Here is a 24,772-nt window from a genome sequence, read left to right on the forward strand (position 1 = left end):
AGCGGTGGCTCATGACCCGTTGCCTGGTTTTCTGATTGCCTGGGAAGCTGGTGTTCTATCGAAAGAACACCGGCTCCACTTTCCTAGGCTGTCTGGCTTTCTGACCAATCAGGAAGCCAGGCAGTGGATCATGAGGTGCCGTCCGGCTACCTAATTGGTCAGGAAGCCAGGCTGCCTAGCAACAAGTGAAGCTGGCTTTTTAGCCAATCAGGAAGCCGGGGAGCACGTCATGACTCGCCTCCCGGCTTCCTGATTGGCTAGGAAGCCGGCTTAACTTGTTGCTAGGCAGCCTGGCTCCCTGACCAATCAGGGAGGCGGGTCATGAGGTGCCGCCTGGCTTTCTGATTGAAGCCAAGCTGCCTAGCAACAAGTGAAGCCGGCTTATTAGCCAATCAAAGCCAGGCAGCACTTCATGACACGCCTCCCGGTTTCCTGATTGGAAAGGAAGCCGGTTCCATGCACCCTCGGCACCGCCGGTCAGAGAGAGATCTCTCTCTCACCGTAAGTTCCGGTAACGTAGCATTTGAGTACTCGCCCAAATACTCGGCAACGGTACCGATGCTATTATCGGTATTGGTGCAATCCTAATTGAAACCCGCTACTTTTTTGTGTTGAGCCGATATAGATCAGCAGAAGGTATATATGCTCTCCTGAAAGTGGGCCTCTAGCTAAATAACACCTGGCCCTCTTGCTCACTCTGCTTCCCCCATACTTTCAGCGAGCAGTCCATACTGTCTGCCGGTACAGATGTAGTATCCGTATCCCGTTCTGGTCCATAGCTCAGTCCTGCACAATAGCTTTTGAATTTTGTTTGCAAGTTGCGAGCTCTCATTGGGATGAGTGAGAAGCTCTTCTGACCTCGCTGACCAATGAATGCTCGCATTTTGCAAGCGAAATTCAAAATCCATAGAACGGCGCTGCGATGCGGATCAGAACGGGGTACAGATAGTTTCGAAACGGTCGCGAACCGAATCAAAACTGGGATCAGACCGCGATCTCGACTAGCGGAAGCCACAACCATGTGTCAGAGCAGGGAAGATGGCTGCGGTTGTGCTCGCCACCCGATAAGGAGTTCGCGAAAGGAAGCAACGTTTTGCTGAACTTCCTGTTCGCAAACAGAAGCGTTCGTGAACCGAGGTACCTCTGTAGTTTACAAAAAATGGGTTCTTCTACATTGGAAACCAGTTGAATTTTGTTTTAGGCGTGTCGAGTTTCTGGCTGCTGGGAAAGGACCAGCCTTGACGCATTTTGCGCCCCCCGACTCCTATGACCGGTCTATCTTACTGTAACGCACACGGTAGTAGGTGAATAGATTCACCACCTGCCTATATGCGCTCTCACCAGCCTCCATTTTTCGTCTCTTTCCCGCCATGTTTATCATCTCTTCGGCTTTTTTTTTTTCTCTCTTTCATAACGGCGCAGGGAGTTGCTCCTGTCTTATTAACTTGCAGCCCGCATACTTCTCATCTTTTGTTCTTTGTTAAATGTGAGCTGGCATCTGTTAGGCTGCGTTAGCATTCAGTCTCGGGGAATTCAGCGCTTTCTATATTCGGCTCTGCTAAGCCGGTGCCCTGTTTGCTCGAATCAATTGGGGCTGCTATTTTTAGCAACAAAGGGGAATTGAAATAGCAATTTTCTTTCTATGTAATGGATCCCCAAGAGGAATACTGATGTAAGTTTTCTGTCATCCCTCTTATGCACGCCCCCCCACTTTCTCCTTCCCAAAAGAACTGATAGGAGAGGCATCTGTCACGAGTCTGCAGCAGTATTAATCTTTAATCAATCGAGTGTTAAAAAAGACAGGGCAGCTAAAAATAACCCCCCTTTTTGCTCGCAGTGTTTTTCTGGTCTATTTTTGATGTTTGATTTAGATAAGGTTGATTGGGTAGCTGCTAAAAATAACTGTTCCCTGAAAGTTGAGGACAAAGAGTGGAGGATATTTTTAACCCGCGTTGCTTCTCCAGACGGCGAGTGATCTTCTAGAAGGTGGTCTCGCCTTTCGGAGTCTTGCTGAACGTGTAAAAATACATTTTTTATTTTATTTTTAATGGTTCTAACCGAGCTTAGGAAACTGTTTACCGAGAACGGAGATTATACGCCGCGCTGGTATGGGGACATGTTGTTGTGTTTACACTAGGTCTGTACGGAGGTCATTAATAAGGCAATGTCGTCAAATCTTCAATGATATGTCTTATTTCATGAAAAAAAAAAATGTTCGTCTGGAGAGGAATGACGTCATGTAGTAACAATGGCTCGCCAACCAGCGGACTGCAGTCAGATCAGTGAAGGGCACATTATGGTTTGGATTGGTTGACATTCAGAGCAGCATTTCTCTACCTTTTTCTTAAGTCATGGCACCCTTCAAAAGTGTGCAAAATCTAGGATTTTAAGGGGGGGCACACAAAAGCACAAAAAGTGGGGTTCCCCCCTTCACATCAGAGGCCTCCCCTTCACATTAGGACCCCCTCCCCTTCACATCAAAGCACCCACTTTTAAATCAGAATTCCCCTTTACAAATCAGAGCCCCCCCCTTCATATTGGGAGCCCCCCATTTACGTTAGAAGCCCCTCACTTCACATCAGATCTCTCCCTTCATATTGGGAGCCCCCCTTTTACATTAGGAGCCCTTCCTTTCACATCAGAGCCCCCCCCCTTCATATTGGGAGCCTCCCTTTTAGATAAGGAGCCCCTCCTTTCACATCAGAGCTCCCCCTTCATATTGGGAGCCCCCTTTTCACATTGGTGCTCCCCCTTCATATTGGGAGCCCTCCTTTTACATTAGGAGCCCCTCCTTTCTCATCAGAGCTCCCCCTTCATATTGGGAGCCCCCCTTTTACATTAGGAGCCCCTCCTTTCACATCAGAGCTCCCCTTTCATATTGGGAGGCCTTTACCAGGAGCCCGCCTTCATATTAGGAGCCCCTCCTTTCACATCCGAGTCCTCCCTCTCACACTAGGAGCCCCCTTCACATCAGAGTCCTACCATCACGTCATGAGCCGAAGCATGGCAGGCAGGCAGAGCAGTCCTCGATGGAGGTGAACTTCCATAGTTCTCTGAATGGATCCCACTCTCCTTGGTTTAGCGTCATCTGTTTCCATGGTGTTGGGCTGCCTGATGCAACATCCAAATGTAAACGGAATGAAGTTAAAAATGTCTTTTGTATTCTACTTTTTGTTTAGCCCTGATGAAGTGGGTACTTTAAAGCCTTGGTTCTCAACTGGTGGGTCGTGACCCAAAAGTGGGTTGCGACCTGGTGTTCAGTGGGTCCCCGTGTGCCTTCCACTTTCTAGGTGAGAGGCTCCTCAGCCTTCCCCTAGCGCATAACTGTAAGTTCTTGCGCCAAGCAGCCATTCAAAATATGCTGCCCGGTGCTGAGTGTCAGCTCAAGGTAGGGTGGGCTCCATCCATAAGTGCATTGCTTACAACTCCCTCACATGTCCTATAGAGTGCCTGGACCGAAGTGATGTCACATACTGGCTCTCGGCACCTTTGCAGGGTGTGCAAGGGAGGTGTACAAGCACTGCACATATGGATGGAGCTCCATCACAGTATAGCAGGCCACACCAGACCCCAGGCTGAGGATCCCCTCCAGTTCTCATAAGGTAGGGAGACTGGGTGGATCTTAAAAAAAGAACAGAATTTGTATTTTTTTGTAGTGTGTCTGTGGTTGTATGCTTTTGAGGGCCCATTAACACTAGTACAGTGCGTTAATGGCACAGTCCCGTGCGATTAACGCACTGTACTTCACAAACCCACCTACCAGGCGTTTTGGTGTGAGAAGTGCATTGCATTGCCATTCATTTAAATGGCACCCCAAATGCAACTCCCACCCACAGTTCTATTGCCCGCATCGGAACGTGCAATACTGCAATGCCGTGCGTTCCATGGCTGGGTCGCGACTTAATGACCAAGGACAAATATGGGTCCTGAGGTTACATAGGTTGAGAACCACTGCTTTAAAGCCTCCAAAATAAGTGGGCTGGTATAACCTGGATTTTATTTAGAATTGTTTTACAAGAGTACTAAAGCCAAACTTTTTTTTTTTTTTTAGCTTTAGTTGTCTTCTGGGTCACAGGAGGACATTTACCACCTAGCGAGCTACTGCTGTATGCTGACAATGCAGAGCTATGCTGCAGCCGGGAAGGATCCTGACACTATTGTCTGGATCCAAACCGCTGCTTGATTGACAGCTCTCTAGAGCCAGAGCCAGCTGACGAGGGAGCATGGAGCCAGTTTCCCGGCGATTCAGGAAGCCGGGCAGCATGTAATGACTCGCTGCCCGGCTTCCTGATACCAGAAGCTCAGGTATCGGGCTAGGCATCGGAGCATTTGGGCGAGTACAAGTAATTGCCCAAATACTCTGCATCGGCACCGATACTAGTATCGCTATCGGTGCATCCCTAGTAGTAGTCATAATCTACTGTTGTGGCCATCAGGAAATGCCATGAAGTCATTGCTGCAGTGTATGTAGACCGGAAGATGCTGGAAGGAGGCTGAAGGAGATCAGCAGAGCAGAGATACAGAAAAGGATCTCTGTTTTTGTATTTACACAGAAATTACAACGGTTTATGATGCACAGCGCTTTAGCAAACCAATGTCATTCAGTTAGGGTTTACATGTACTTTAGATGACCTCCTCGATGTCTCTAAATGTCTGTTAATAAATGCTGTATATTGATCTTAATGAGACTCGTCATCTCACCCCAGCTGTTTTCTTGTCTCTGCAGTTGTAACTGGAGCCACTGATGGGATTGGAAAGGCATACGCAGAGGAGGTGAGAAATGTGTTTTGCTATGACCCCTGAAAGTCTATTTTCACCTTTGCATTCAAGTTGGAGAATTCCTCCGACCTATGTTATGGGTTCCCATCCACACAGCACACCAAAATACATTTTTTCAATATTTCTTTTTAGTTGGTTTGTTTGGACTCTCATGTTTAGTTTTCTAATTTGTATGGAGATTGTAGTCTATCCCGGGGGCGAGCTTGGAGCGGTGACTACTTTGCAGCACACAGAGGGACCATGGGGAACAAAAGTAGCCCCCCTCCAGAAGGAAGGACAGTGTCCGCACCAATTCAGAGATGATTGGAGGCTCTACAGCCGAGTGATACACAAATAAGATACATTTTTGTTTATAGTTAATGTTCTTGAATGTATTTTTAATGCCTCATTCACACTGGAATCGGCCAGCATGTACAGCTCCGTGCTACGTGCATGGCCATATCGAGCAGCTCCCGGGAAGGACAGGGGCTGCGTGTTAGTACGCAGCGTTCCGCCACTGGAGATAGTCCTTTTTGTACTTTGAGGTGTGATTCCCTATGCTTTTTATAATTTATGACCGATCTTCTCACCCACAGGCAGAACTTGTGGCTTTATGACAGCCTAAGTTCTTCTTTTGCCCAGGAGTGCACTGCGCAGGCACAGCCCCGTTGTTGAAACGCAAGCCGGAAGCTTTTTGCGTTCCATCCCTGGCAGATTGGGCGGTGTCGTTAGCCTACACCGCGTCCAGATACCCACATTAGCCCAACCCCTTTTTGGCCTTTGTGCGTGGTACGCATGCACAGGCCGTTTCGTGGCTGCGGTGGAACACAAGCCGGAAGCCGTTCTGCGCTCCTCACAATAGACATGTGCGCTGGCAGCCGAGATAGCGTCTAATCGCCTTGGCAACTACCCGCTCCGGCTGAGTAACGATCCGGTTTCTCCTCGCGCCTCGGTGCACCTGCGATACTCAAGGTCAGTTTAGGATTTGAATCTATTGTGGCGGGAATGGATCCAGTGATGGCATTGTTTTCATGGGAGTGGCTTATTTTTATTCTCACTGTGTGATGTCTATATAAAGTTGATGAATCTTTTAGTGATGTGTCATTCTGAGCCTGATGAAGGGGACCCCTTGTGGCCCCGAAAGCGCTTGTATTGGATGGCAATGTGCCATTAAAATGGATCATTGATTTACTATTGCGGTGTGCTGGTGACATTATTCTTTTCTTCTGTGATTAGTACGCAGACCCGGTCCTTCTCTATGGGACTATGCGGCCGTACGCCCCTCTACGCTCATCTCAAGTGCAGGTCCGTAGGGGTGCGTGTTTCCTGGCTCGGACGCAGACAGGATCCATCCTGTCCTTGTAAGAGTGCGCTCACCCGCAGCACAGAGCTGTACGTGCCGGCGGATTCCAGTGTGAATGAGCCCTTGGGTTTAACTCCGGAGTTTAGAGTCACTTTCAACCCTTTGCTAGGACAGACAGTGCTCACATTGCACAGTTTGTACATGCTTATAGAGAGAGGTCGGTGCGCTTGGGCAGGATGGTGGCCAAGTTACATTTCTTCACGGTAGTAAAGTGAGGTCCCTTTTAGCTTCCTGGAGTTCCACAAACATGACCCGAACTCTGGAAACTGTGCTCAAAAAGAAAAGAAAGCAGAGGACAAAATCATCAGTATTTATACCTTTTCTCCCCCCATTACTAACTTACTGTGCCTTGTTCTGCCCTGTGTCTGTGTGTGGAGGCAGCCAGCTTGGAAGCAGCGGGGCTTTGCTTCCTCATGTCAGACCTGCTCTCCAATGACTGGATTTGATGATTAGTTGAGTAATATTTAGGAAGAAGCAGGAGAGGTGAGTGAAGCAAAGATCCACAGAATGAATGATGCAGAAGCAGGGGGATATTTGCACTGTACGACCTCAGGTACAGCTTCCTCTCCAGCAAGGAAAACAATGAGCAGCACAGTAGTGACTACTTAGGTTCTGCTAATATTTGACCTCTGCCCTGGATTGGAAGGCCCTTATTGCACCAGAATATAAATCGACTCTGATGATTATTGTATGTGAGTGGGTTGCTATATTCTCCCCAATAATTGCATCATGGAGGCTGCCTGAAGAGCTAATATAATACTTTATGCAATGTTCCTTTCATATTATATTGGGGTTTCATACTTGCTTCCATTATTACTTTGGTTGTAAACATTTTTATTCATATAAAAAACTAAAATCTTGTTTTTATGTATTTTTCTGCAGCTGGCCAGGCGTGGAATGTCCATCGTCCTTATCAGTAGATCACTGGAGAAACTCGATGAGGTGGCCAAAAACATCCGTGAGTCTGATTCCCACTTTATTTTGTCTCGGCTCTTATTTCCAGCGCTGTTTTGAAAATGGAAAATAGAATTTTGTTGCTAGTGGCAACACGATAGTTTTTCCAACCTGTTTTTCTGGACGGGCGACCATTGGGGTGTAATATGTGACATAAGCAAAATGATACATGGACCTGGTGCAATAACTTTATTAAAGCTTTAAAGCTGAATCCCAAATTTCCATTGTGTCTTGCACAGTTGTAGAGGCTCCTCCTGTTTAAATGGCTTTCTCTGATCTCACTGCACACTGGGAGCTTCTCACAATGTGCATTAGAAGCTGCAGTAAGTCAGTTAGAGCCCGCCTCATTTCCTGGCTGGATAACATCAAGCATCATCTAGCACTTGTTTTCCCAGCCTTACTGTCCCTGGCCCATCACTTACATTTATTGGATTTCAGTCATGGAGGCTCAGTGTCATAAGCGAATGCAAATTCAGATGCAGCTTGCTTAGAAACACCCACTCCACCTGATGCCCACCCATCAGTAGCTTTAGCCCTCATTCACACTGTTAAGAGCCGACCCGTACAGATCCGTGCTGTGTGCACGGCCATATCGAGCCGCTCCCGGGAAGGACAGGTGCTGCGTGTGATTGCATGCAGCAGCCTGTTCTTCTCTATTTAAGTATGCACACCTGTGTGGGTGTCCGTACACGGACAGGATGGATCCTGTGTGTGTCCGAGCACAGGCACCCGCACGGATGTGCAGTTCAGATGAGCGTACAGTGGCGTACTCCCATAGAGAAGAACAGGCTGCTGTGTACAATCACACGCAGCACCTGTCCTTGCCGGGAACGGCCCGATACGGCTGTGCAGGCAGCACGGATCTGTACAGGCCGCCTCTTAACAGTGTGAATGAGGCCTTAAAGCTAAACTCCAGAAGTAAAAGTTACCTGTGGCACTGCAATGGTTAAATGCTTGCTATGCCTAGGGGATGATTTAAAGGGGAATTGTTGACCTTGTTCTTTGGCAGCAGCCAGCGCTCTCCCGCACACTTTGACACTCCTGGGATGTAGGCATGCCCTCTTCTTTCCTCAAGTACAATGCAGGACTGCTGGTCCTGCACTGTACCTGATGAAGCTGGAGAGCTGTTACCCTTTTGGGTAGGGAAGGGTAAGGTGCTCCGATTTGGGGGGGTGCGGTCTAAAGCTGCCCATACACCTTGCAACCATTGCACGACTTTCGTTATGCGAATGGTTGTAAGGCGATTAAAATTTCCTACGACCTGCCCATCTTGGACAGGCAGATCGTGCTTGCGATCATCGCAAGCCCTCCCCGCTGAGGGGAGGGCTTACAGATGATTGCAATGGCGAGCAGGCAGTGTGCGCTTGCGCTCCTCATGCAGCTTTTCGTCTTTCAATTGCGCTACCAACGAAATTCGGCGGCTTTTCTAGCGTGCTCGGAAGATGAAAGCCGTGCGACCTTACATTAGAAGCGATCGCACGCTGCCCATACACCTGCCGATTATCGTACAATCGCGGGATCACCCGCGATTATCGTACGATAATCGTCAGGTGTATGGGCACCTTTATAGAGATGAGGAAGCCTGTGCGAATGAGTAAAAGGGTGAATATTCTACTTTATTCCTATCCCTCTGGATAGAATGAGCGGTGTGGAAGGGGCCCTAATGCAAAGGTAACGTTTTCATAGTTTAACTTATCAATTAACCCTTTCACTGCCAAGGACGTACGGCGTACGGAGCTACAAAAGTGCTTCCAGCTGGCCAGCTCAGTATGCCGTACGGACCTGGCATTTACAGCTCTACTATAAGCTGATGTTCGCTTTAGCGACCATCAGCTTATAGTAGAACTGTTCAGCAGACTGTCCCCTTTAAATTAATAGCTGTCATCAGCGGCTCACAAGCTTAGACCCCACCGGCGGGGGGGTCGGGGGTCCCGGGAACGAGCGGCGGCTGGCCGCAATTCAGGATGGCCGAGCGGAGGCCTACAAATTTAGTATCACCATCTTTTTATTCTACCGGGCCTGCGCTTTCAGAAAATATATGGTTTGGGGGGTCTTTTACAAACGCTAGCAACGCAGCAGTTGAAAATCAAATCAATAGGAAAAAATTGCAGAAAATTCAAAAATGGCTTGGCCAGCTGATTGGAAAAATGTTCCGGAGGGCTTGGCAGCGAAAGGGTTAAAGCTCAGGCAACAAAATACTGTCCAGCAATCAATCGATACAAAAATCTTTGCAGTCAATTGAACTGTTCAACAAAAATTACAATTACCACTTACCATTGCATAGCTTTGGAAATCCTAATTTATATATAAAGGCTGATTTTGTATTTGGGAGTTTTCCCGTCCGGTATAATCCTGATTGTAAGTCACATGAAAGTTACGGAGGGACGGGGTGAGGAAAGTCTCACGGTGAAATAAGCAGGGATGTCGGTTTTCCGGGGGCTCCCCTTTGTGTCTGTGGGTGGATGAGGAATGCCAGGGCTGCTTTTTTGGAACATCTTGCAGGATCTCCTCTCTGCGCTGGCTCAGTAAGTCTGCTGTAGCCGGCAGTGACCAATATCCTCTCAGCTAGCCTCTTCCAGGATCCCAGATGCTTCTCTGTGGTTGGCCCTGAGTCATATCAGGAGTAGATCTCGACACTCTCATGAACATAAAAGGCAAAGAAATACTATCATTTCCTCGCACTTCTCATTATTCTATGATCCGTAAGAGCCAGGCATGCATGTTTTTATAGCCATATGTATATGGAAACACAGGAAATATATTGTGCATAATGACGGCAGACTTTAAAGTGAAAGCATAGTGCATTTTCAGTACACACACGGAGGGGAATTTATCAAAACTAAAACAGACAAAATCTGGAGCAGCTATGCGTGGCAACCAATCAGCTTCTCTCTTTCATTGTCAAATCTTAACTGAAGAGAGAAGCTGATTGGTTGTCATGCACAGCTGCTTCAGATTTTGTCTGCTCCAGTTTTGATACATTCCCCACCATAGTTTTAAATTATTATTGCAGCATTTGCTGATGGATACAACCCTGTCTGGCTGAAGGAGAGGGGACCTCATTTTTCTCTGCTTCATTTAGGTGACTTCTACGAGTCTCCTCCCCTCCCTGAGGCTGTGATTGGTCAGTGAAAAAAAGAGAACCAGCAGATTGATAGGCTCACGCCTCTGTCACTCTGCTCTCTCCTCCTATCACCATCAGATCAGGGCTGATTGTGCTTCAGTGTTCATGACAACTATGTGGCCTCTAATGTGAGGACTTTGTACTGAAACCAAAAACAAAAATGTCATATATTGTAGCTTACCATTCATTCGATCCACCTAATGATCCTTCCAGTAACACACATTCTGTCTCCCATTTACTCTCTTTTTTGTTGTTACAATGTCAAATGTGCTTCTGGTGGAGGCAATATGCAAAAAAGAATGAAAATGGTGCCATTTCTAAAAGACAATTGTTTATAATACACACTGAATTGCAAAATAAACCACTTTAAGGATTTTTTTTCCAGCAGATACTTTAATGATATATATGTTTTGCCTTGTCTGCCAGCTCACGTATTCATAGCTACCATGTTAGCAAACTTTTTCTTCTTTTTCACTTGAGTGGTGGTGCTGTCTTGATACCCAGCTTCGATGGGTGTTTCGATGGAGCGTGCATCGAAACACCCAAAAAGTGAAAAAGAAAAAAGTGCATGTGAACACACACAAAAAGTGCACAGAAGGGGTGCAATCTAACGGGTCTGTCTCCTGAAGAGCAGGGCCCATCCCTGACCCCCCGGGGCGCAAGGCTCCTGACCTGGCCGAAACCAGCCGGACCCATTCCTCGTGGCCAGCCAAAGCCGACCACCGAGTGCAAGGTTGGGGGCTCCCCCGAAGGGAGACCCCCCCCTCGATTGAGGGGAGGAAGGTACCTAAGGGCCACACATCCTCCCCCTAGAGGTCAGGGTAGGCTCGGAGACCCACACCCTCCATCCTGTGGAGTGAAAAATACAAAAATAAATAATAAATTACCCCTGGTCTTAGCCAAAAGGCCTAGCCCAAGAGGTGATGTGCAACAAAAGCAAAGGTGTCATGGCCAAAGTGCCTTTTGCACAATGAGGTCCCATGCCCATAGTGTTACTTGGGTTCCCCTGGGTCACCACTCCCAGGGGGCGCTAAACACCGTAGGCTTCGTGCCTTCCCAGCCTATGGCCAGACAAGGTAGACCCGTCCAAATCAGAAGGAACTGGGCCCTGCCAGATCCCAGCACCCAAGAAGTTCTCCTGACCCCAACTCTTACATAAGTGGATGCTCAATTCGGTTTCCTTCCCATAGCCAGGACCCTTTGGGACCCCCATCACCAGGCAGGGTACCCAGATTCCAGCCACAAGGCCAGTCCCAGAGGCTCCTTTCCCTTCCTGCAACTGATAAGTAAGATACTACAGTTGATTTTGGCCAAAAGGCCGAGAAGCGATGCCCAAGTGCCCAAAGACATCAAAACTTTACCATGAAGTGAAGGGAAAGCGTTTTTTTCTTTCTATTGTGTCGTGCCTCCAGCCTGAAGACACCAAGCTGCTTGTTGCAAAGCCCCAATCCTGCATATGCAAGCGTTTCATTAAAGGGAACTTTTTAGCCAAGGCCCCAGTTGTGCGGACATAATCACTGAGGAATTATTCTCTTCCTGCCTGCTGTTTAAGAAGTGATCTTTTAATCAAACCCAGCAGCCATTGCGACTGTCACTTCCCTGTTTCTGCTTGAATGGGCCACACCGTCCTTGCGTCTGCTTTCCGTGAATGGAGAAGTGCATGATGGGATCACAGGAGCTCCTGGCCTGATTTTTTTTTTTCTGAATGAATGCAAATAAATCGGATTGTCTTTTACTGAGTGGAATAAAGCTTTTCGTCTCGAAGGCTACTGCCAGACTGAGCAACTGAGGTTTATTATCAGGGCTAACCAACGTTTACTTCCTCCGAAAGTCATAATTCAAAGTTCTGTGGGGTGTGTGAGGACTGTTGTCACCCTCTGGCTCTGGACTCCAGTGGAGAGGTCTTTTTCATGTTTCTGGCTGTCCTGTCCACCTTGGTTTTGGGTGTTTCCACTTAATTCGCAACCTCATTATTATAAAATACTGCTACTACAGTATACACTGAGTGGCCAGATAATTATGACCACCTGACGTTTGTAGGCAAATTAGCTATAATTTCATGCTGAAGTTGCTAGAGGGCCAGACCATTATAAATAGGGAAGCAGGTTGTTTACCACGACAGTAGAAGTGATTTCTGAAGATACGGGGAAACAACGCAATTTAACAGCCTTTGAACGTGGGATGATTGTTGGCGCTCGGAGCCATGGAGCGAGTATCAGCAAAACAGCAGAATTTGTTAAATGTTCAAGAGCAGCTGTTGTTAAAGTGTTTAAAGACTGGACTGTCAGCCGAAAATCTGGGTCTGAACGTGCGAATTGTGGCCGTCAGCGACTAGTCAATGTTAGGGCAGAACGGAGAGTGTCAAGACTGGTACAAGACAACAGAAGGGCAACAGTGCCGGGTGAGATTCCTCGCATCACCTTTCACCATCTCGTGCAAATCACGAGGCGGCCCAACGAAGTACTGATGGGGTGGTCATAATAATCTGGCCACTCAGTGTGTGCTACTTGTGCAGCTTATTCTATGGGGAGCCATTTGTTCCATTTGTTAAGCAATCATTTGTCAATCATTAGCAATTTTAGCAACTATTTAGCTAACGAGGTGACTCCAGCAACTTCTTAAAGGCAGCGGGTTTTTGCCGTCTTGTAGGAAGATTAAAGTGTTCCTGTCAGTTCTCACCAATCCAGTGACTGAACCATACTGGTGCTTTGGTTCAAACCAGTCTCTGTTGGCCAGATCCAGGATGTACTTGGGAACTTCTGTCCAAGTCGTCACTGTACCTCACCCCTTCTAGCATTAGGCCCGGGCCTTTAACAGTCCTTTTTACCATATTATAGGACCCGACAGGTTCCCTTTAAGACTGGCAAGCCCCAGATCTTGCCCCCTCTGGCTTTCAGAGGGCTTTTACAACTGCTAATCGGCAACAACCCATGTGACTGCTTGTTACTGGTTTGCAAACTCTCACATTGCAGTACTTTTGTCTTCCTCATGTTTCTGGCTCTTCTATCCACCTTGATTATGGGCGTTTCCACTTCATTTGTAAGCTCATTATTATAAAATACTGCTACTATGTGCTACTTGTGTAGCTTTGTCTATAGGGAGCCATTTGTTTCATTCAGTAAGCAATTGTTTGCTACTCCTAGTGATTAATCAGTAGCAATTTTTGTAGCTTTATTCAAACAAGGAGACTGCCAGCAAATGGTTAAATCTCTTAGCAAGAGATTTAGTGCTAGTTCACACCAGCCCCAGTGCGTTCCGGCCTGATCCGGTGCCAGAGCGCACTGGATCGCATCCCGGCCGGCTCGCTGCATGCTGGTAAGGTTTATGTAGTCAGACTCCCATATACTTCAGTGGAAGGTCTGCCAACAGGCTCGATGGCCTTTGGAAGGACCTTCCCCTGAAGTCTATGGTACTGCCCATGCCTTGTCAATGTAGACCGGGAGCTTAGATTTAAACAAATGGCTGTATGGCACTGGGCAGGCCATTGGAGCCCACTGGATAGCAGTGGCACCATCCATATTTTTGACGGGTTTAATTTAAATGGCTGGAATAAGGCCTAAAAATCCCCAAGGGACCTGTACTTGCGTTCAAGTTAAAGACGCTCCCAGGAAAGCAATGCGTCATCTGTAACATTTCAGGCTTGTCGGCAGCCTAGCTCTCGGCTTTTGTCCAGCCCTGCGGCGTGCACACCAAGCAAAAAGTCACTCTTGTCGTCGCACAACACGGTTTCCATTATTAAGCGTTTGCCTTTTGCTGTGGTAATAAATGACAATGTAAGCCAACGAAATACATATTTAAATGGCTACAAATAATTCCCTATGTTGTTTTTCTGTGAGTCCCCCCGCTCCCCTAAAATGTCAGCTCGTCGGCTGTCCTTTTGTCTTTTTGGCAGCGGCACAATGCTCTGTCTTCTTGTGCCTGTCTGTAGTATCTCGGCCGTACTTGGAGCAGTGCATTCCGAACGTCCTTTGAGCCACCTGAGTGCCCAGAGACGCCTCTGCCGCGTCACAAGGCCAAACGCCCAGGGGACTCTACAGCAGATACATAATGCAGTCTTCACCGGGGAGGATTCAGGGCCGTGATGTGTCGCTTCACTGACGCCCATCTTTCCACGATGCCCCTTGAGACGTTATTGAGGTCACCCAAGAACTCGTTGCATAGTAGTGACGTGCTGCACTGAGCTGTCACTTGCTGCTGTGTCTGCACGCGGGCAGATGTCCTATTTGTCCACCTTTTTTCACTGTGGTTCGTGACTTATTAAAGGAGAACTATGGGGTCAGTGTTTTTCCCCATAGTTCTCCTTAGGGTAACGGGAAGACACAAACTAGCGTCCTCCCGTCACCCTAAGCTCAGTATACACCAAGCTACAGCTCGCGGTATACTGAGACGCCGGAGCGGATCCCGACATCGATCTCGAGATCTGCCCAGCTGCGCGAGTGATCTAGAGGCAGAGCCAGCAGTACCCGCCCCCTCCCCCGTCCGTTCCGCCAGTCAGCGCTGGCAGATCGGGAATCCAGCCCCTCCCCCTGTCACGGCAGAGAGCTGTGACAGGATCGAGAAGTGAGCGAACGCCGGTATGTGTTCGCTCACCTCTCGATCTACTGAGCTGACCTGTGACAGTCTCATTGTCACAGGTCGGCTAGAACTATGAGGTGAGTGAAAAGCACTCACCTCATAGTTCGCCTTTAAAGCAAAACTCTACCTATAGTTTCCATAAACCCCTTGCTATCATTTTCAGTTTGACTTTACTGCAAAGACCGTCCTACCATTTTACAGAGCAGCGCTGCCTTGTTTAGAAATGTGAAAATCTGATGAGGCCATGACATTCATGTTTTCTAGCATTGGGCTTGTATTGTAGGCACCTCTAGGCATCTGCTTCCTTTCTAGAGGACCCTAAAAGCCCTAAAACCCGAAAGTGTGCATGGTCAAGCTCTGTCAGCAGCCTCACACCATTATCACCTCCATGTTGGCCTGTAAGGCCTTTAAAGGAGAACTATGAGGGACGTGCTTTCCACTCACCACATAGTTCTAGCCGACGTGTGACAATGAGACTGTCACAGGTCGGCTCAGTAGATCTGGAAGTGAGCGAACACATACCGGCGTTCGCTAACCTCTCGATCCTGTCACGGCTTTCTGAAGTGACAGGGGAGGGACTGGATTCCCTCCGATCCGCCAGCTCTGACTGGCGGAACGGACGGGGGAGGGGGCGGGTACAGCTGGCTCTGCCTCTAGATAGGCAGAGCCAGCTGTCACTCACGCAGCAGGGCGGATCCAGACATAATTGTCGCTGTAGCTTGCGGTATAACGTGCTTAGTGTGACGGGAGGACGGTAGTTTGTGTCCTCCCGTTACCCTAAGGAGAACTATGGGGAAAAGCCCTGACCCCATAGTTCTCCTTTTGAATCACATTTTATAGTCTGTAAAGGAGACACGTAGGTAAAAAAAAAGGTGCAAGTCAGAGTGCCACAATGCAAGATCTGGTTGGAATTGGCACAAGAGGGCACTGCATATCAATTGAACCTTTTGTGTAGGCACATGGAGATGCCTGCTATGAAGAGCGAGCAGCAGATTTTGATTATTCGGGATGCTATAGATAGTTTCTAAAGCCCATATTTATGAAGCTGCTGTGCACCAAACTTGGGACAACCTAAAACCGTTTTCTGCAGCTTCATACTTTCTGCTAGTTCCAGAATGGAGACCACACTCTTCATTGGCATACTTAGTCTGACTTTGGACCGTAATGCATTGCCTAAGCTACACTTATATGTGGAGGGGGTTCATTCACACCAGCCCAGGCCACTGCGGTGCATTAAACATCCGCTCACTAGCCCACATTGTGTCGCACATTATCGTGCTTAGAGTTAGGGTGCATTAATGTGCAACACAAGGAACAAAGGGACGCATTCAAGGGACCAATGGTCGTCCAAGCAGCATTTTGCACAACGGCAACACATGTTGAGGCATTACGTGGTGCTGATAAGGTATGAATGGCACCATAGCGCACAACAACCACATTATCACAATGCAGTGGTGTGGATTGGCTCTTGAATGTTTTTTTCATTCTAGAGGGAGCAGGTAATGGGTAAAACTTTTTTTTTGTCCCATCTGGGAGATCTTGCTTGATTTTCCTGTTGCATCTACAGGACAGGAAGTGATGTGAAATCTCCTTCTGTGGGAAGGCAATCTGAAAATAGAAAATAACCTTTTAGACATTTGTCACTGAAACCAGTGTCTCCGTTGAAAAGTCCCCCTTTATTCCTGTGCTGGTGACAACTGCAAGATGAGACGCACGTTTGCTGTCAACAGGTGGACCCACCTAACGTGCTGCCTCAGCTGATGGGAGGCAGGAGGTGCTGGTAGGTAAGTGCTACCTATCAGATTAGTTGTGGGGCGGTGATTGGGCTACATGTCCTTCATGGCAAACTTTATCTCAGTTGGGGAGGTTGCACCTCACTTCCTGTCTTGTTGCTACACAAAAATGTAAGGGGAATCTCCCTAATCAGCAGAGCCAGATCCAGGATGTATTCAGGAACTTCTGTCCTAGTCACCATTATGCTCCACCCCTTCCACCGTTAGGCCTGGGCCTGTAACAATCCAGTTTGCGCATATCGCAGGACCTGACGGGTCCCTTTTATGCAAGCTTTGGATCTTGCCCCCTCTTGCTTTCGGCTGCTAACCAGCAGGAACCCATGTGACTGCTTGTTACTGGTTTACAAACTCTCGCATGGTAGTACTTGGTCAATGGCAGTAGCCGTTATGGCTTTGAGACTTCGAGGGGAATTTATCAAAATCTGGAGCAGCTGTGCATGGCAACTAATCGGCTTCTCTCTTTCATTTTCAAATCTTAACTGAACAAACTGAAGAGAGAAGCTGATTGGATACCATGCACAACTGCTCCAGTTTTGAGAAATTCCCCCCTTCTTGTGTTGCACGGCATTAGCCAGGGACGGTTCCAGGGCACAGAGAAAAATACAAATTGATCATTGGTGAGGCATTTCATCTCTTATGTTTCTTATATTACAAAGTGACAGCTACACAAGTGGCAGTTTTGTTGGGTTAAAAGAATCCCATCATAAGCTGTCATGGCTGACCTCCTTCTGAAGAATGCTAGTTGCCTGGCTGCCATACTGATCCTTGGGCATCTCTGGCCTTCCAGCTGTGCTTTAACTACAATCCCCAATATGACTCTGCTTCTGCCTGTAACTGTCAGTCTTGCAACGACTCATGGGACTTGTAGTTCCACAATAGCTAGAGGGCTGGAGTAGCCCACCCCTGATTTAGGTGCATTTAGATCACTCGCATTTCGGAAAATTGAAATCTGTGCGTCTGAGGGCAGATGAGATGCTCTCAATGCGTCTCTATTTCCCCCATCACTTTCTCCTGCATATACATAAAGTTTGTTCATACCCCCCAGATCAATTCTCTGTTAAAATAAAACAAACGCAGGAGGCTCTCGTGTATGTAGCCTTAATGTTGTTTTTTTAAATGCAAGCCGTGTAAGCACCTGAATTGGACTTGGTATCAGCCTCTTGCATTCCCTGTACAGCAGAGCTCAGATTGAAAGGGGGAGAAGCAGCATATGGAGCCAATTATTGTGCTAATAAGGAGCATGCTGATCAGAGGAGAGTAACAGAAGAGCTCATCGGTCTGCTGCTCTTCCTTAAGTGTATTTTATTTGCCTGGCGTTCACCTTTTATGGGTACCTGTCACGGAGAGCTATTTTGATGGGGGGGGCGGATGATTCAGCTTGTCTCTTCAGACCAAGTCGTAGATATTAAGCAGTTTACGTGGCAGTCAGCTGTCACGTTCCCCTTACTGCTGTCCTGTACATATATCACGGCTCAGTGGCTATCCAGTGCTTATATCGTGCAGCCTCCAATTAACCATTTCACTGCTGGGTATGATAGGGAGCAGCAAAAACGGCATTGTTCTTCAAAAGAGGCAAAGCTTTCTGAAAGGAGCAAAAGGGCGATGAGTATTACAGAGCAGCGAAGACGCAGCCTGCCTGTCCTCACATAGCCTCCATACTAAAACAAATCTATAGGCAAGGATCCGGCTATTCTCCTCTTTTTAGTTTTCTTTCTGCCTTTCATTAAAAAAAAAAAAGAGGCAGATACAGAATGTGCGTTGTGAGAGGGGAGGCACGCTTCCCAGCCGATTCATGTGCCTGTATCGTGACTTCAGGCTGCAGCAGGGGATGCAACTTGCTTGATGAAACGATTTCAATCAATGGATTAGGTTTGCGGAGGGGGAAAGGGATGGGGCGGAGGCGTCGTTCATAGCAACCCGATTCTTAATCCCGCTTTCTAAAAATACTCCCCCCGGTATCTGATGAAGGTGATGGACAACGTTTCCCATTTTCCTCTGCACTGGTTTATTATGAATTAAGTCAATGAAAGCTCCTTTTTTTTTTTCTTCTCCCTTCCCCGTCGGGTTTGCTTGGCCGTTTGTTTATAAAGTAGACCTAGCATCATGTGTGGTAGGACCTAGCATCATGTGTGGTAGGACCTAGCATCATGTAAGGTAGGACCTAGCATCATGTAAGGTAGGACCTAGCATCATGTAAGGTAGGACCTAGCATCATGTAAGGTAGGACCTAGCATCATGTAAGGTAGGACCTAGCATCATGTAAGGTAGGACCTAGCATCATGTAAGGTAGGACCTAGCATCATGTAAGGTAGGACCTAGCATCATGTAAGGTAGGACCTAGCATCATGTAAGGTAGGACCTAGCATCATGTAAGGTAGGACCTAGCATCATGTAAGGTAGGACCTAGCATCATGTAAGGTAGGACCTAGCATCATGTAAGGTAGGACCTAGCATCATGTAAGGTAGGACCTAGCATCATGTAAGGTAGGACCTAGCATCATGTAAGGTAGGACCTAGCATCATGTAAGGTAGGACCTAGCATCATGTAAGGTAGGACCTAGCATCATGTAAGGTAGGACCTAGCATCATGTAAGGTAGGACCTAGCATCATGTAAGGTAGGACCTAGCATCATGTAAGGTAGGACCTAGCATCATGTAAGGTAGGACCTAGCATCATGTAAGGTAGGACCTAGCATCATGTAAGGTAGGACCTAGCATCATGTAAGGTAGGACCTAGCATCATGTAAGGTAGGACCTAGCATCATGTAAGGTAGGACCTAGCATCATGTAAGGTAGGACCTAGCATCATGTAAGGTAGGACCTAGCATCATGTAAGGTAGGACCTAGCATCATGTAAGGTAGGACCTAGCATCATGTAAGGTAGGACCTAGCATCATGTAAGGTAGGACCTAGCATCATGTAAGGTAGGACCTAGCATCATGTAAGGTAGGACCTAGCATCATGTAAGGTAGGACCTAGCATCATGTAAGGTAGGACCTAGCATCATGTAAGGTAGGACCTAGCATCATGTAAGGTAGGACCTAGCATCATGTAAGGTAGGACCTAGCATCATGTAAGGTAGGACCTAGCATCATGTAAGGTAGGACCTAGCATCATGTAAGGTAGGACCTAGCATCATGTAAGGTAGGACCTAGCATCATGTAAGGTAGGACCTAGCATCATGTAAGGTAGGACCTAGCATCATGTAAGGTAGGACCTAGCATCATGTAAGGTAGGACCTAGCATCATGTAAGGTAGGACCTAGCATCATGTAAGGTAGGACCTAGCATCATGTAAGGTAGGACCTAGCATCATGTAAGGTAGGACCTAGCATCATGTAAGGTAGGACCTAGCATCATGTAAGGTAGGACCTAGCATCATGTAAGGTAGGACCTAGCATCATGTAAGGTAGGACCTAGCATCATGTAAGGTAGGACCTAGCATCATGTAAGGTAGGACCTAGCATCATGTAAGGTAGGACCTAGCATCATGTAAGGTAGGACCTAGCATCATGTAAGGTAGGACCTAGCATCATGTAAGGTAGGACCTAGCATCATGTAAGGTAGGACCTAGCATCATGTAAGGTAGGACCTAGCATCATGTAAGGTAGGACCTAGCATCATGTAAGGTAGGACCTAGCATCATGTAAGGTAGGACCTAGCATCATGTAAGGTAGGACCTAGCATCATGTATGGTAGGACCTAGCATCATGTATGGTGCTACCCAGACCCATCAAACTGGTTTCCATATCTTTGTATATAGCTGTTAAGGGGAAGTGCATGAGAATATCCAATTTTTTTTGCTTTCATTTGGCCATGTACCTTAAAACCTACTTCTGGGAATGGAGGGGGGAGATCAGGTAAGTCCTTTACACAGTACCCTAGACAAAAAGGAGCAGCTAATTAGGTAAATAAGCTGGCTATGCACTTAAAACCTATCCCCGAGAAGGGGCTCCACACTGCAAGGGGAGTCCCCAAACCCCTTTCACCCTGGGGATAGGTTTTAAGGTTTCCATATCTTTTGTATATAGCTGTTAAAGGGAAGCACAAGAGACAAGGCAGTGTTTGCATTGATTTGGCCATGTACCTTTAAAACCTATCCCCCGGGGTGGGGTGGTAAATCCTTTAAACCCTTGGTTCTCAACTGGTGGGTTGTGACCCAAAAGTGGGTCGCGGCCCCGTGTTCAGTGCGTCGCCACATGCCTTCCACTTTTCTAGGTGTCTGGATCCACCCAGCTGCGGGATTGACAGCTGGCTCTGCCTATCTGGAGGCAGAGCCAGCTGTGCCCCTCCCCCGTCCGTTCCGCCAGTCAGCGCTGGAGGATCGGAGCGGGGAGGGAGGGGGGGAATCCATGCAGGGAGCCATGAGTGACAGGCACGGCTCTCTGCAGGGATAGATCGAGAAGTGAGCGAGCGACGGTATGTGTTCACTCCCCGGTCTACTGAGCCGACCTGTGACAGTCTCCTTGTCACAGGTCAGGTCAGATTATGAGTCTGAGTGAAAATCACTCGCCTCATAATTCACCTTTTAATGACCGAGGACAAATGTGGGTCCTGAGGTTGAGAACCACTGCTTTACACAATACCTCTAGACAAAAGTTAATTTGGTTTTTAAGCCAGCTATGCACCGTAAAACCTATCCCCGGGGAAGGGGCTCCGCACTGCAAAAGGAGTCCCCATACCTCCCCTCCCCCTGGGGATAGGTTTTAGGGGGCATGGCTAGCTTAAAAATTGGATGAAATGCTTATTATTGTTTAGGGGTATTGTGTAAAGGACTTACCTGATCCCTTCTCCCACAGGCTCTAAGATGGGCACCCGCAGCCTCTTATGCGCTCGTGGTCGGAGGTCCGCTGATATCGCGTACAATGCAGGGCCTATAGCCCTGCTTTGTATGTGAGGCTGCTGAGGGACAGTCCACAAACCAGAGCGGAGAGGGACAATAAGGCAAACCACTAAATACACACATGAAATACATACAAGAGAGTTAAATTACCTGCTGAAGTATTTGTATTTTTGTCTATCCAGTCCTGAGACTGATACAGATCTGCATAACAGTACAGCCCTATCTGACAGGGGAGAAGACCTGCCTTTTTCTCTGCTGCTATTCAGCAGCAATTACAGGTCTTGTCCCTCCCCCAGCCCGTGACTGGACAGTGAAAGGAGAAGCAGCAGAGCGATGAGTTTATCTGATCCTGTCGACATGCTTCTTGCACTTCAATACAACTGATTTGGCTCCTTGTTCTGCTTCTCACTTTTCCAGGCAGAGCTCTGCTGCATTAGGGCTGCAAGCAAAGGTGTCATAAGAGGGGTGCGGCCCGCACCAGGTGACACCATCAGAGGGGGTGACACCAAAATGACCGACAGTCATTCTGGACTCGCCCCCCTCTGAAAAGTCGGGGGGGGGGGTCATGGACCAAGAGCCTGACAGCTGCGCAAGAGAGGAGGGGACCCAGCGGCATATCTTTTCCTGCCAGATGAACGTCCACCCTCCTCTCTTTGCTGGCAGCCTTCGCCAAGATGGCCGCCGGCAGTGAAGTGCACACGACGGCATTACGCGCAAACATAATGTGCGTGTTTAATGACCTGTGCCGGGTGACCCTCGGCCTGGTAATGCCCCTGGCTGCAAGAGGCTGATGCCATATCCTGCGGCTTCTGTCTGAAAGCTCCTATACACATGCCAGCACTGATTTAATGCATCAGAACCATTTAATATATCTGTTTATTTTGTTTATTTATCCTTAGGTGAAAAGTTCAACGTGGAAACCAAAGTAATTGCAGCAGATTTTGGGAAAACTACAGAGATCTATGAGCGCATTGAGGCTGGACTGCGAGGTCTTGAAATTGGAGTCCTTGGTGAGTAAAAACTGATTATGGGATTTGGTCATAGGACCCTTTGTTCAGTTTTCACTTTCAGAGATACCATATAGGGGGTATGTAAACCTTAACAATCATAATTAGCTGCTTCCTTTTTGGCCTGTTAAATATGAAAGGAATTTGTTATGTCTTTGATAGGGGCAACAAAATGCCTGCTGATCCCGCCAAAGGTCCAGTATGCTTGTAGTTTCCTGTACACTCTCTACCTCTGCCGCACTGTAATCAGTCCTGACCAGCTCAACTCTGTGGACTACAGTATAGTTCTAACACACTTCCTGCCTTGGGTTGACAACCTTGCTTTCCATAGATGCAGTACGGAGAGTGAGCTTTGTCACTGTAATGTAATATCTAGGAATGTTAAAGGAGAACTATGGGGTCAGTGTATTTCCCCATAGTTCTCCTTAGGGTAACGGGAGGACACAAACTAGCATCCTCCTGTCACCCTAGGCTCAGTATATAGAGAGCTACAGCTCGCGGTAAACTGAGACGCCGGAGCGGATCCCGACATCGATGTCGAGATCCGCCCAGCTGCGTGAGTGACAGCTGGCTCTGCCTATCTAGAGGCAGAGCCAGCTGTACCCGACCCCCTCCCCCGTCCGTTCCGCCAGTCAGCGCTGGCGGATCGGAGCGGGGAGGGGGGAATCCAGCCCCTTCTTTTTTCATGGCAGAGAGCCGTGACAGGATCGAGAAGTGAGCGAACGCCGGTATGTGTCGTTCACCTCCCGATCTACTGAGCCGACCTGTGACAGTCTCATTGTCACAGGTCGGCTAGAACTATGAGGTGAGTGGAAATCACAGAACCCTGGAAAAATTTACGTTGTGCCTTGAATTTCCCCTGAAAATTAGCAGTGAACTCCTGTGCCTTGAACCTCAAATCTGTCTGTCTGCAGTGTGAGGTCATCAAAGGCACTGCTGCTTCTGACTGCTAGTCTAGGCTATCTAGACTAGTCTAGGACTACACCCAGATAACTCTTCAGGTCATGGGACAGGTACACTTTAACGTCCAGTTCTGTTTTTTTTTCTTTTTCCTTTGCTGCCATGTATCTGTGAAATAGAAAAAGCCGCTCTTGCTGCAGTACGTACCTTCTCTCCAGCACTGATCCTCACAGACTAAACGCTATAAGTTCCAGTACTGCTTGTCTTCTGGGTTGAATGGTAACCAGCATCATGCAACCCATTTCCTGTGGGCACAGGCTGTCATGGACACGCCCCCTGAGCTCCTGGACTGAATGTGGTCGCATGCCATAACACCAGGAGGAAGAATTTCCCCCTACCACCACCAAAGAAAGACCAGAAGCACCTGTGATGTCACCGGACCATCCCGAAAACTGCAGGATATAAAATATGTATGGGCTTTTTTTTTTTATCATAGATCCAAGGTGGGCTTTAAGGAGGAGGCGGGGCTGGAGTTACACTTTAAGGAGTCGGAGAGCCAGAGCTTCCTCTGATGTCATTAAAAAAGCTGAGAAAAGGGAGGATCTGAATGTAATTTTTTTAGACATTTTGGCTACCTGGCTTTTGGATCTTGCCCCACCCTGCGCTTGCCCAGGTAGCCACTGGACACCCATTGTTATCACAATTATCACCACCTGGTGATTAAATAAAAGCCCCGGGGGAATTCTGTGCTGAGCAGAGCTTGTTTTGAAGTATGGACTTTAACGCAACGCTGGACATACCAAAATTCAGCGTTCCCCATGCACCATCAGTGTTTGTTCACGAGCCAGAATCTTCCAAAACTCCGGCTTTACTGTAGGTTTTGTGTCTCTGCACTTTTTCTATAGACAGCTTTGGGGAATCATCCAGTTGAGTTTAGATGATCTAGCAGGAAGTGTTTTCATTCTGCGGAAAAACCAGCGATCTTCTCCTTAGCACTTGCTGCCATCTGGTGGCCAGCGTGCGGCATGTACAGCGAGTGCACAGAAAACGGAATCCTCTTCATAAATACGTGTTAGGCTACCCGCAGACGTAAGAAACGTTGTTTACAATGGAACGTTCATCAAAATATTTTTGTCTTTTCTGAAACGAACGAATCATTTTATCATCGATCGATGTCGTTTCTCGGTTTTTGCCGCCATCTGCGTCATGAATAGGCACATTATTTTTGTACCTGGAAGTATCATTATGTTAATATTTAGCAATGCACAGAATTTTTTGGAACCAACGTTCACGTTCTTTCAAATGAAAGAAATTCATGTACAGAAAGATCTTTTGCAAGCAGTTACCTTAAATCAGTGGTTCCTCAACCTGTGTAACCTCAGATCCCACATTTGTCCTTGGTCATTAAGTCATGACCCAAGGCGTATTACACTAAGACCCCATTCACATGGGAACT

The 24,772-nt window shown here is 47.6% G+C and overlaps 1 protein-coding gene across 1 annotated transcript in view; it reads left to right on the forward strand.

The window, feature by feature from the left end:
- The window catches only part of HSD17B12 (hydroxysteroid 17-beta dehydrogenase 12), a 64,172-nt gene that overhangs the window by 16,058 nt on the left and 23,342 nt on the right, over positions 1–24,772 (forward strand). Inside the window, exons 2-4 of the mRNA XM_018554997.1 lie at positions 4,727–4,773; positions 7,004–7,079; positions 22,309–22,419. Of these exons, the coding sequence (XP_018410499.1) occupies positions 4,727–4,773; positions 7,004–7,079; positions 22,309–22,419 (234 nt within the window). The remainder of the gene's footprint in view (positions 1–4,726; positions 4,774–7,003; positions 7,080–22,308; positions 22,420–24,772) is intronic.

This window comes from Nanorana parkeri, unplaced genomic scaffold (assembly GCF_000935625.1).
Source record: "Nanorana parkeri isolate BGI_ZX_2015 unplaced genomic scaffold, ASM93562v1 scaffold10, whole genome shotgun sequence".
Taxonomy (NCBI): Eukaryota; Metazoa; Chordata; class Amphibia; order Anura; family Dicroglossidae; genus Nanorana; species Nanorana parkeri.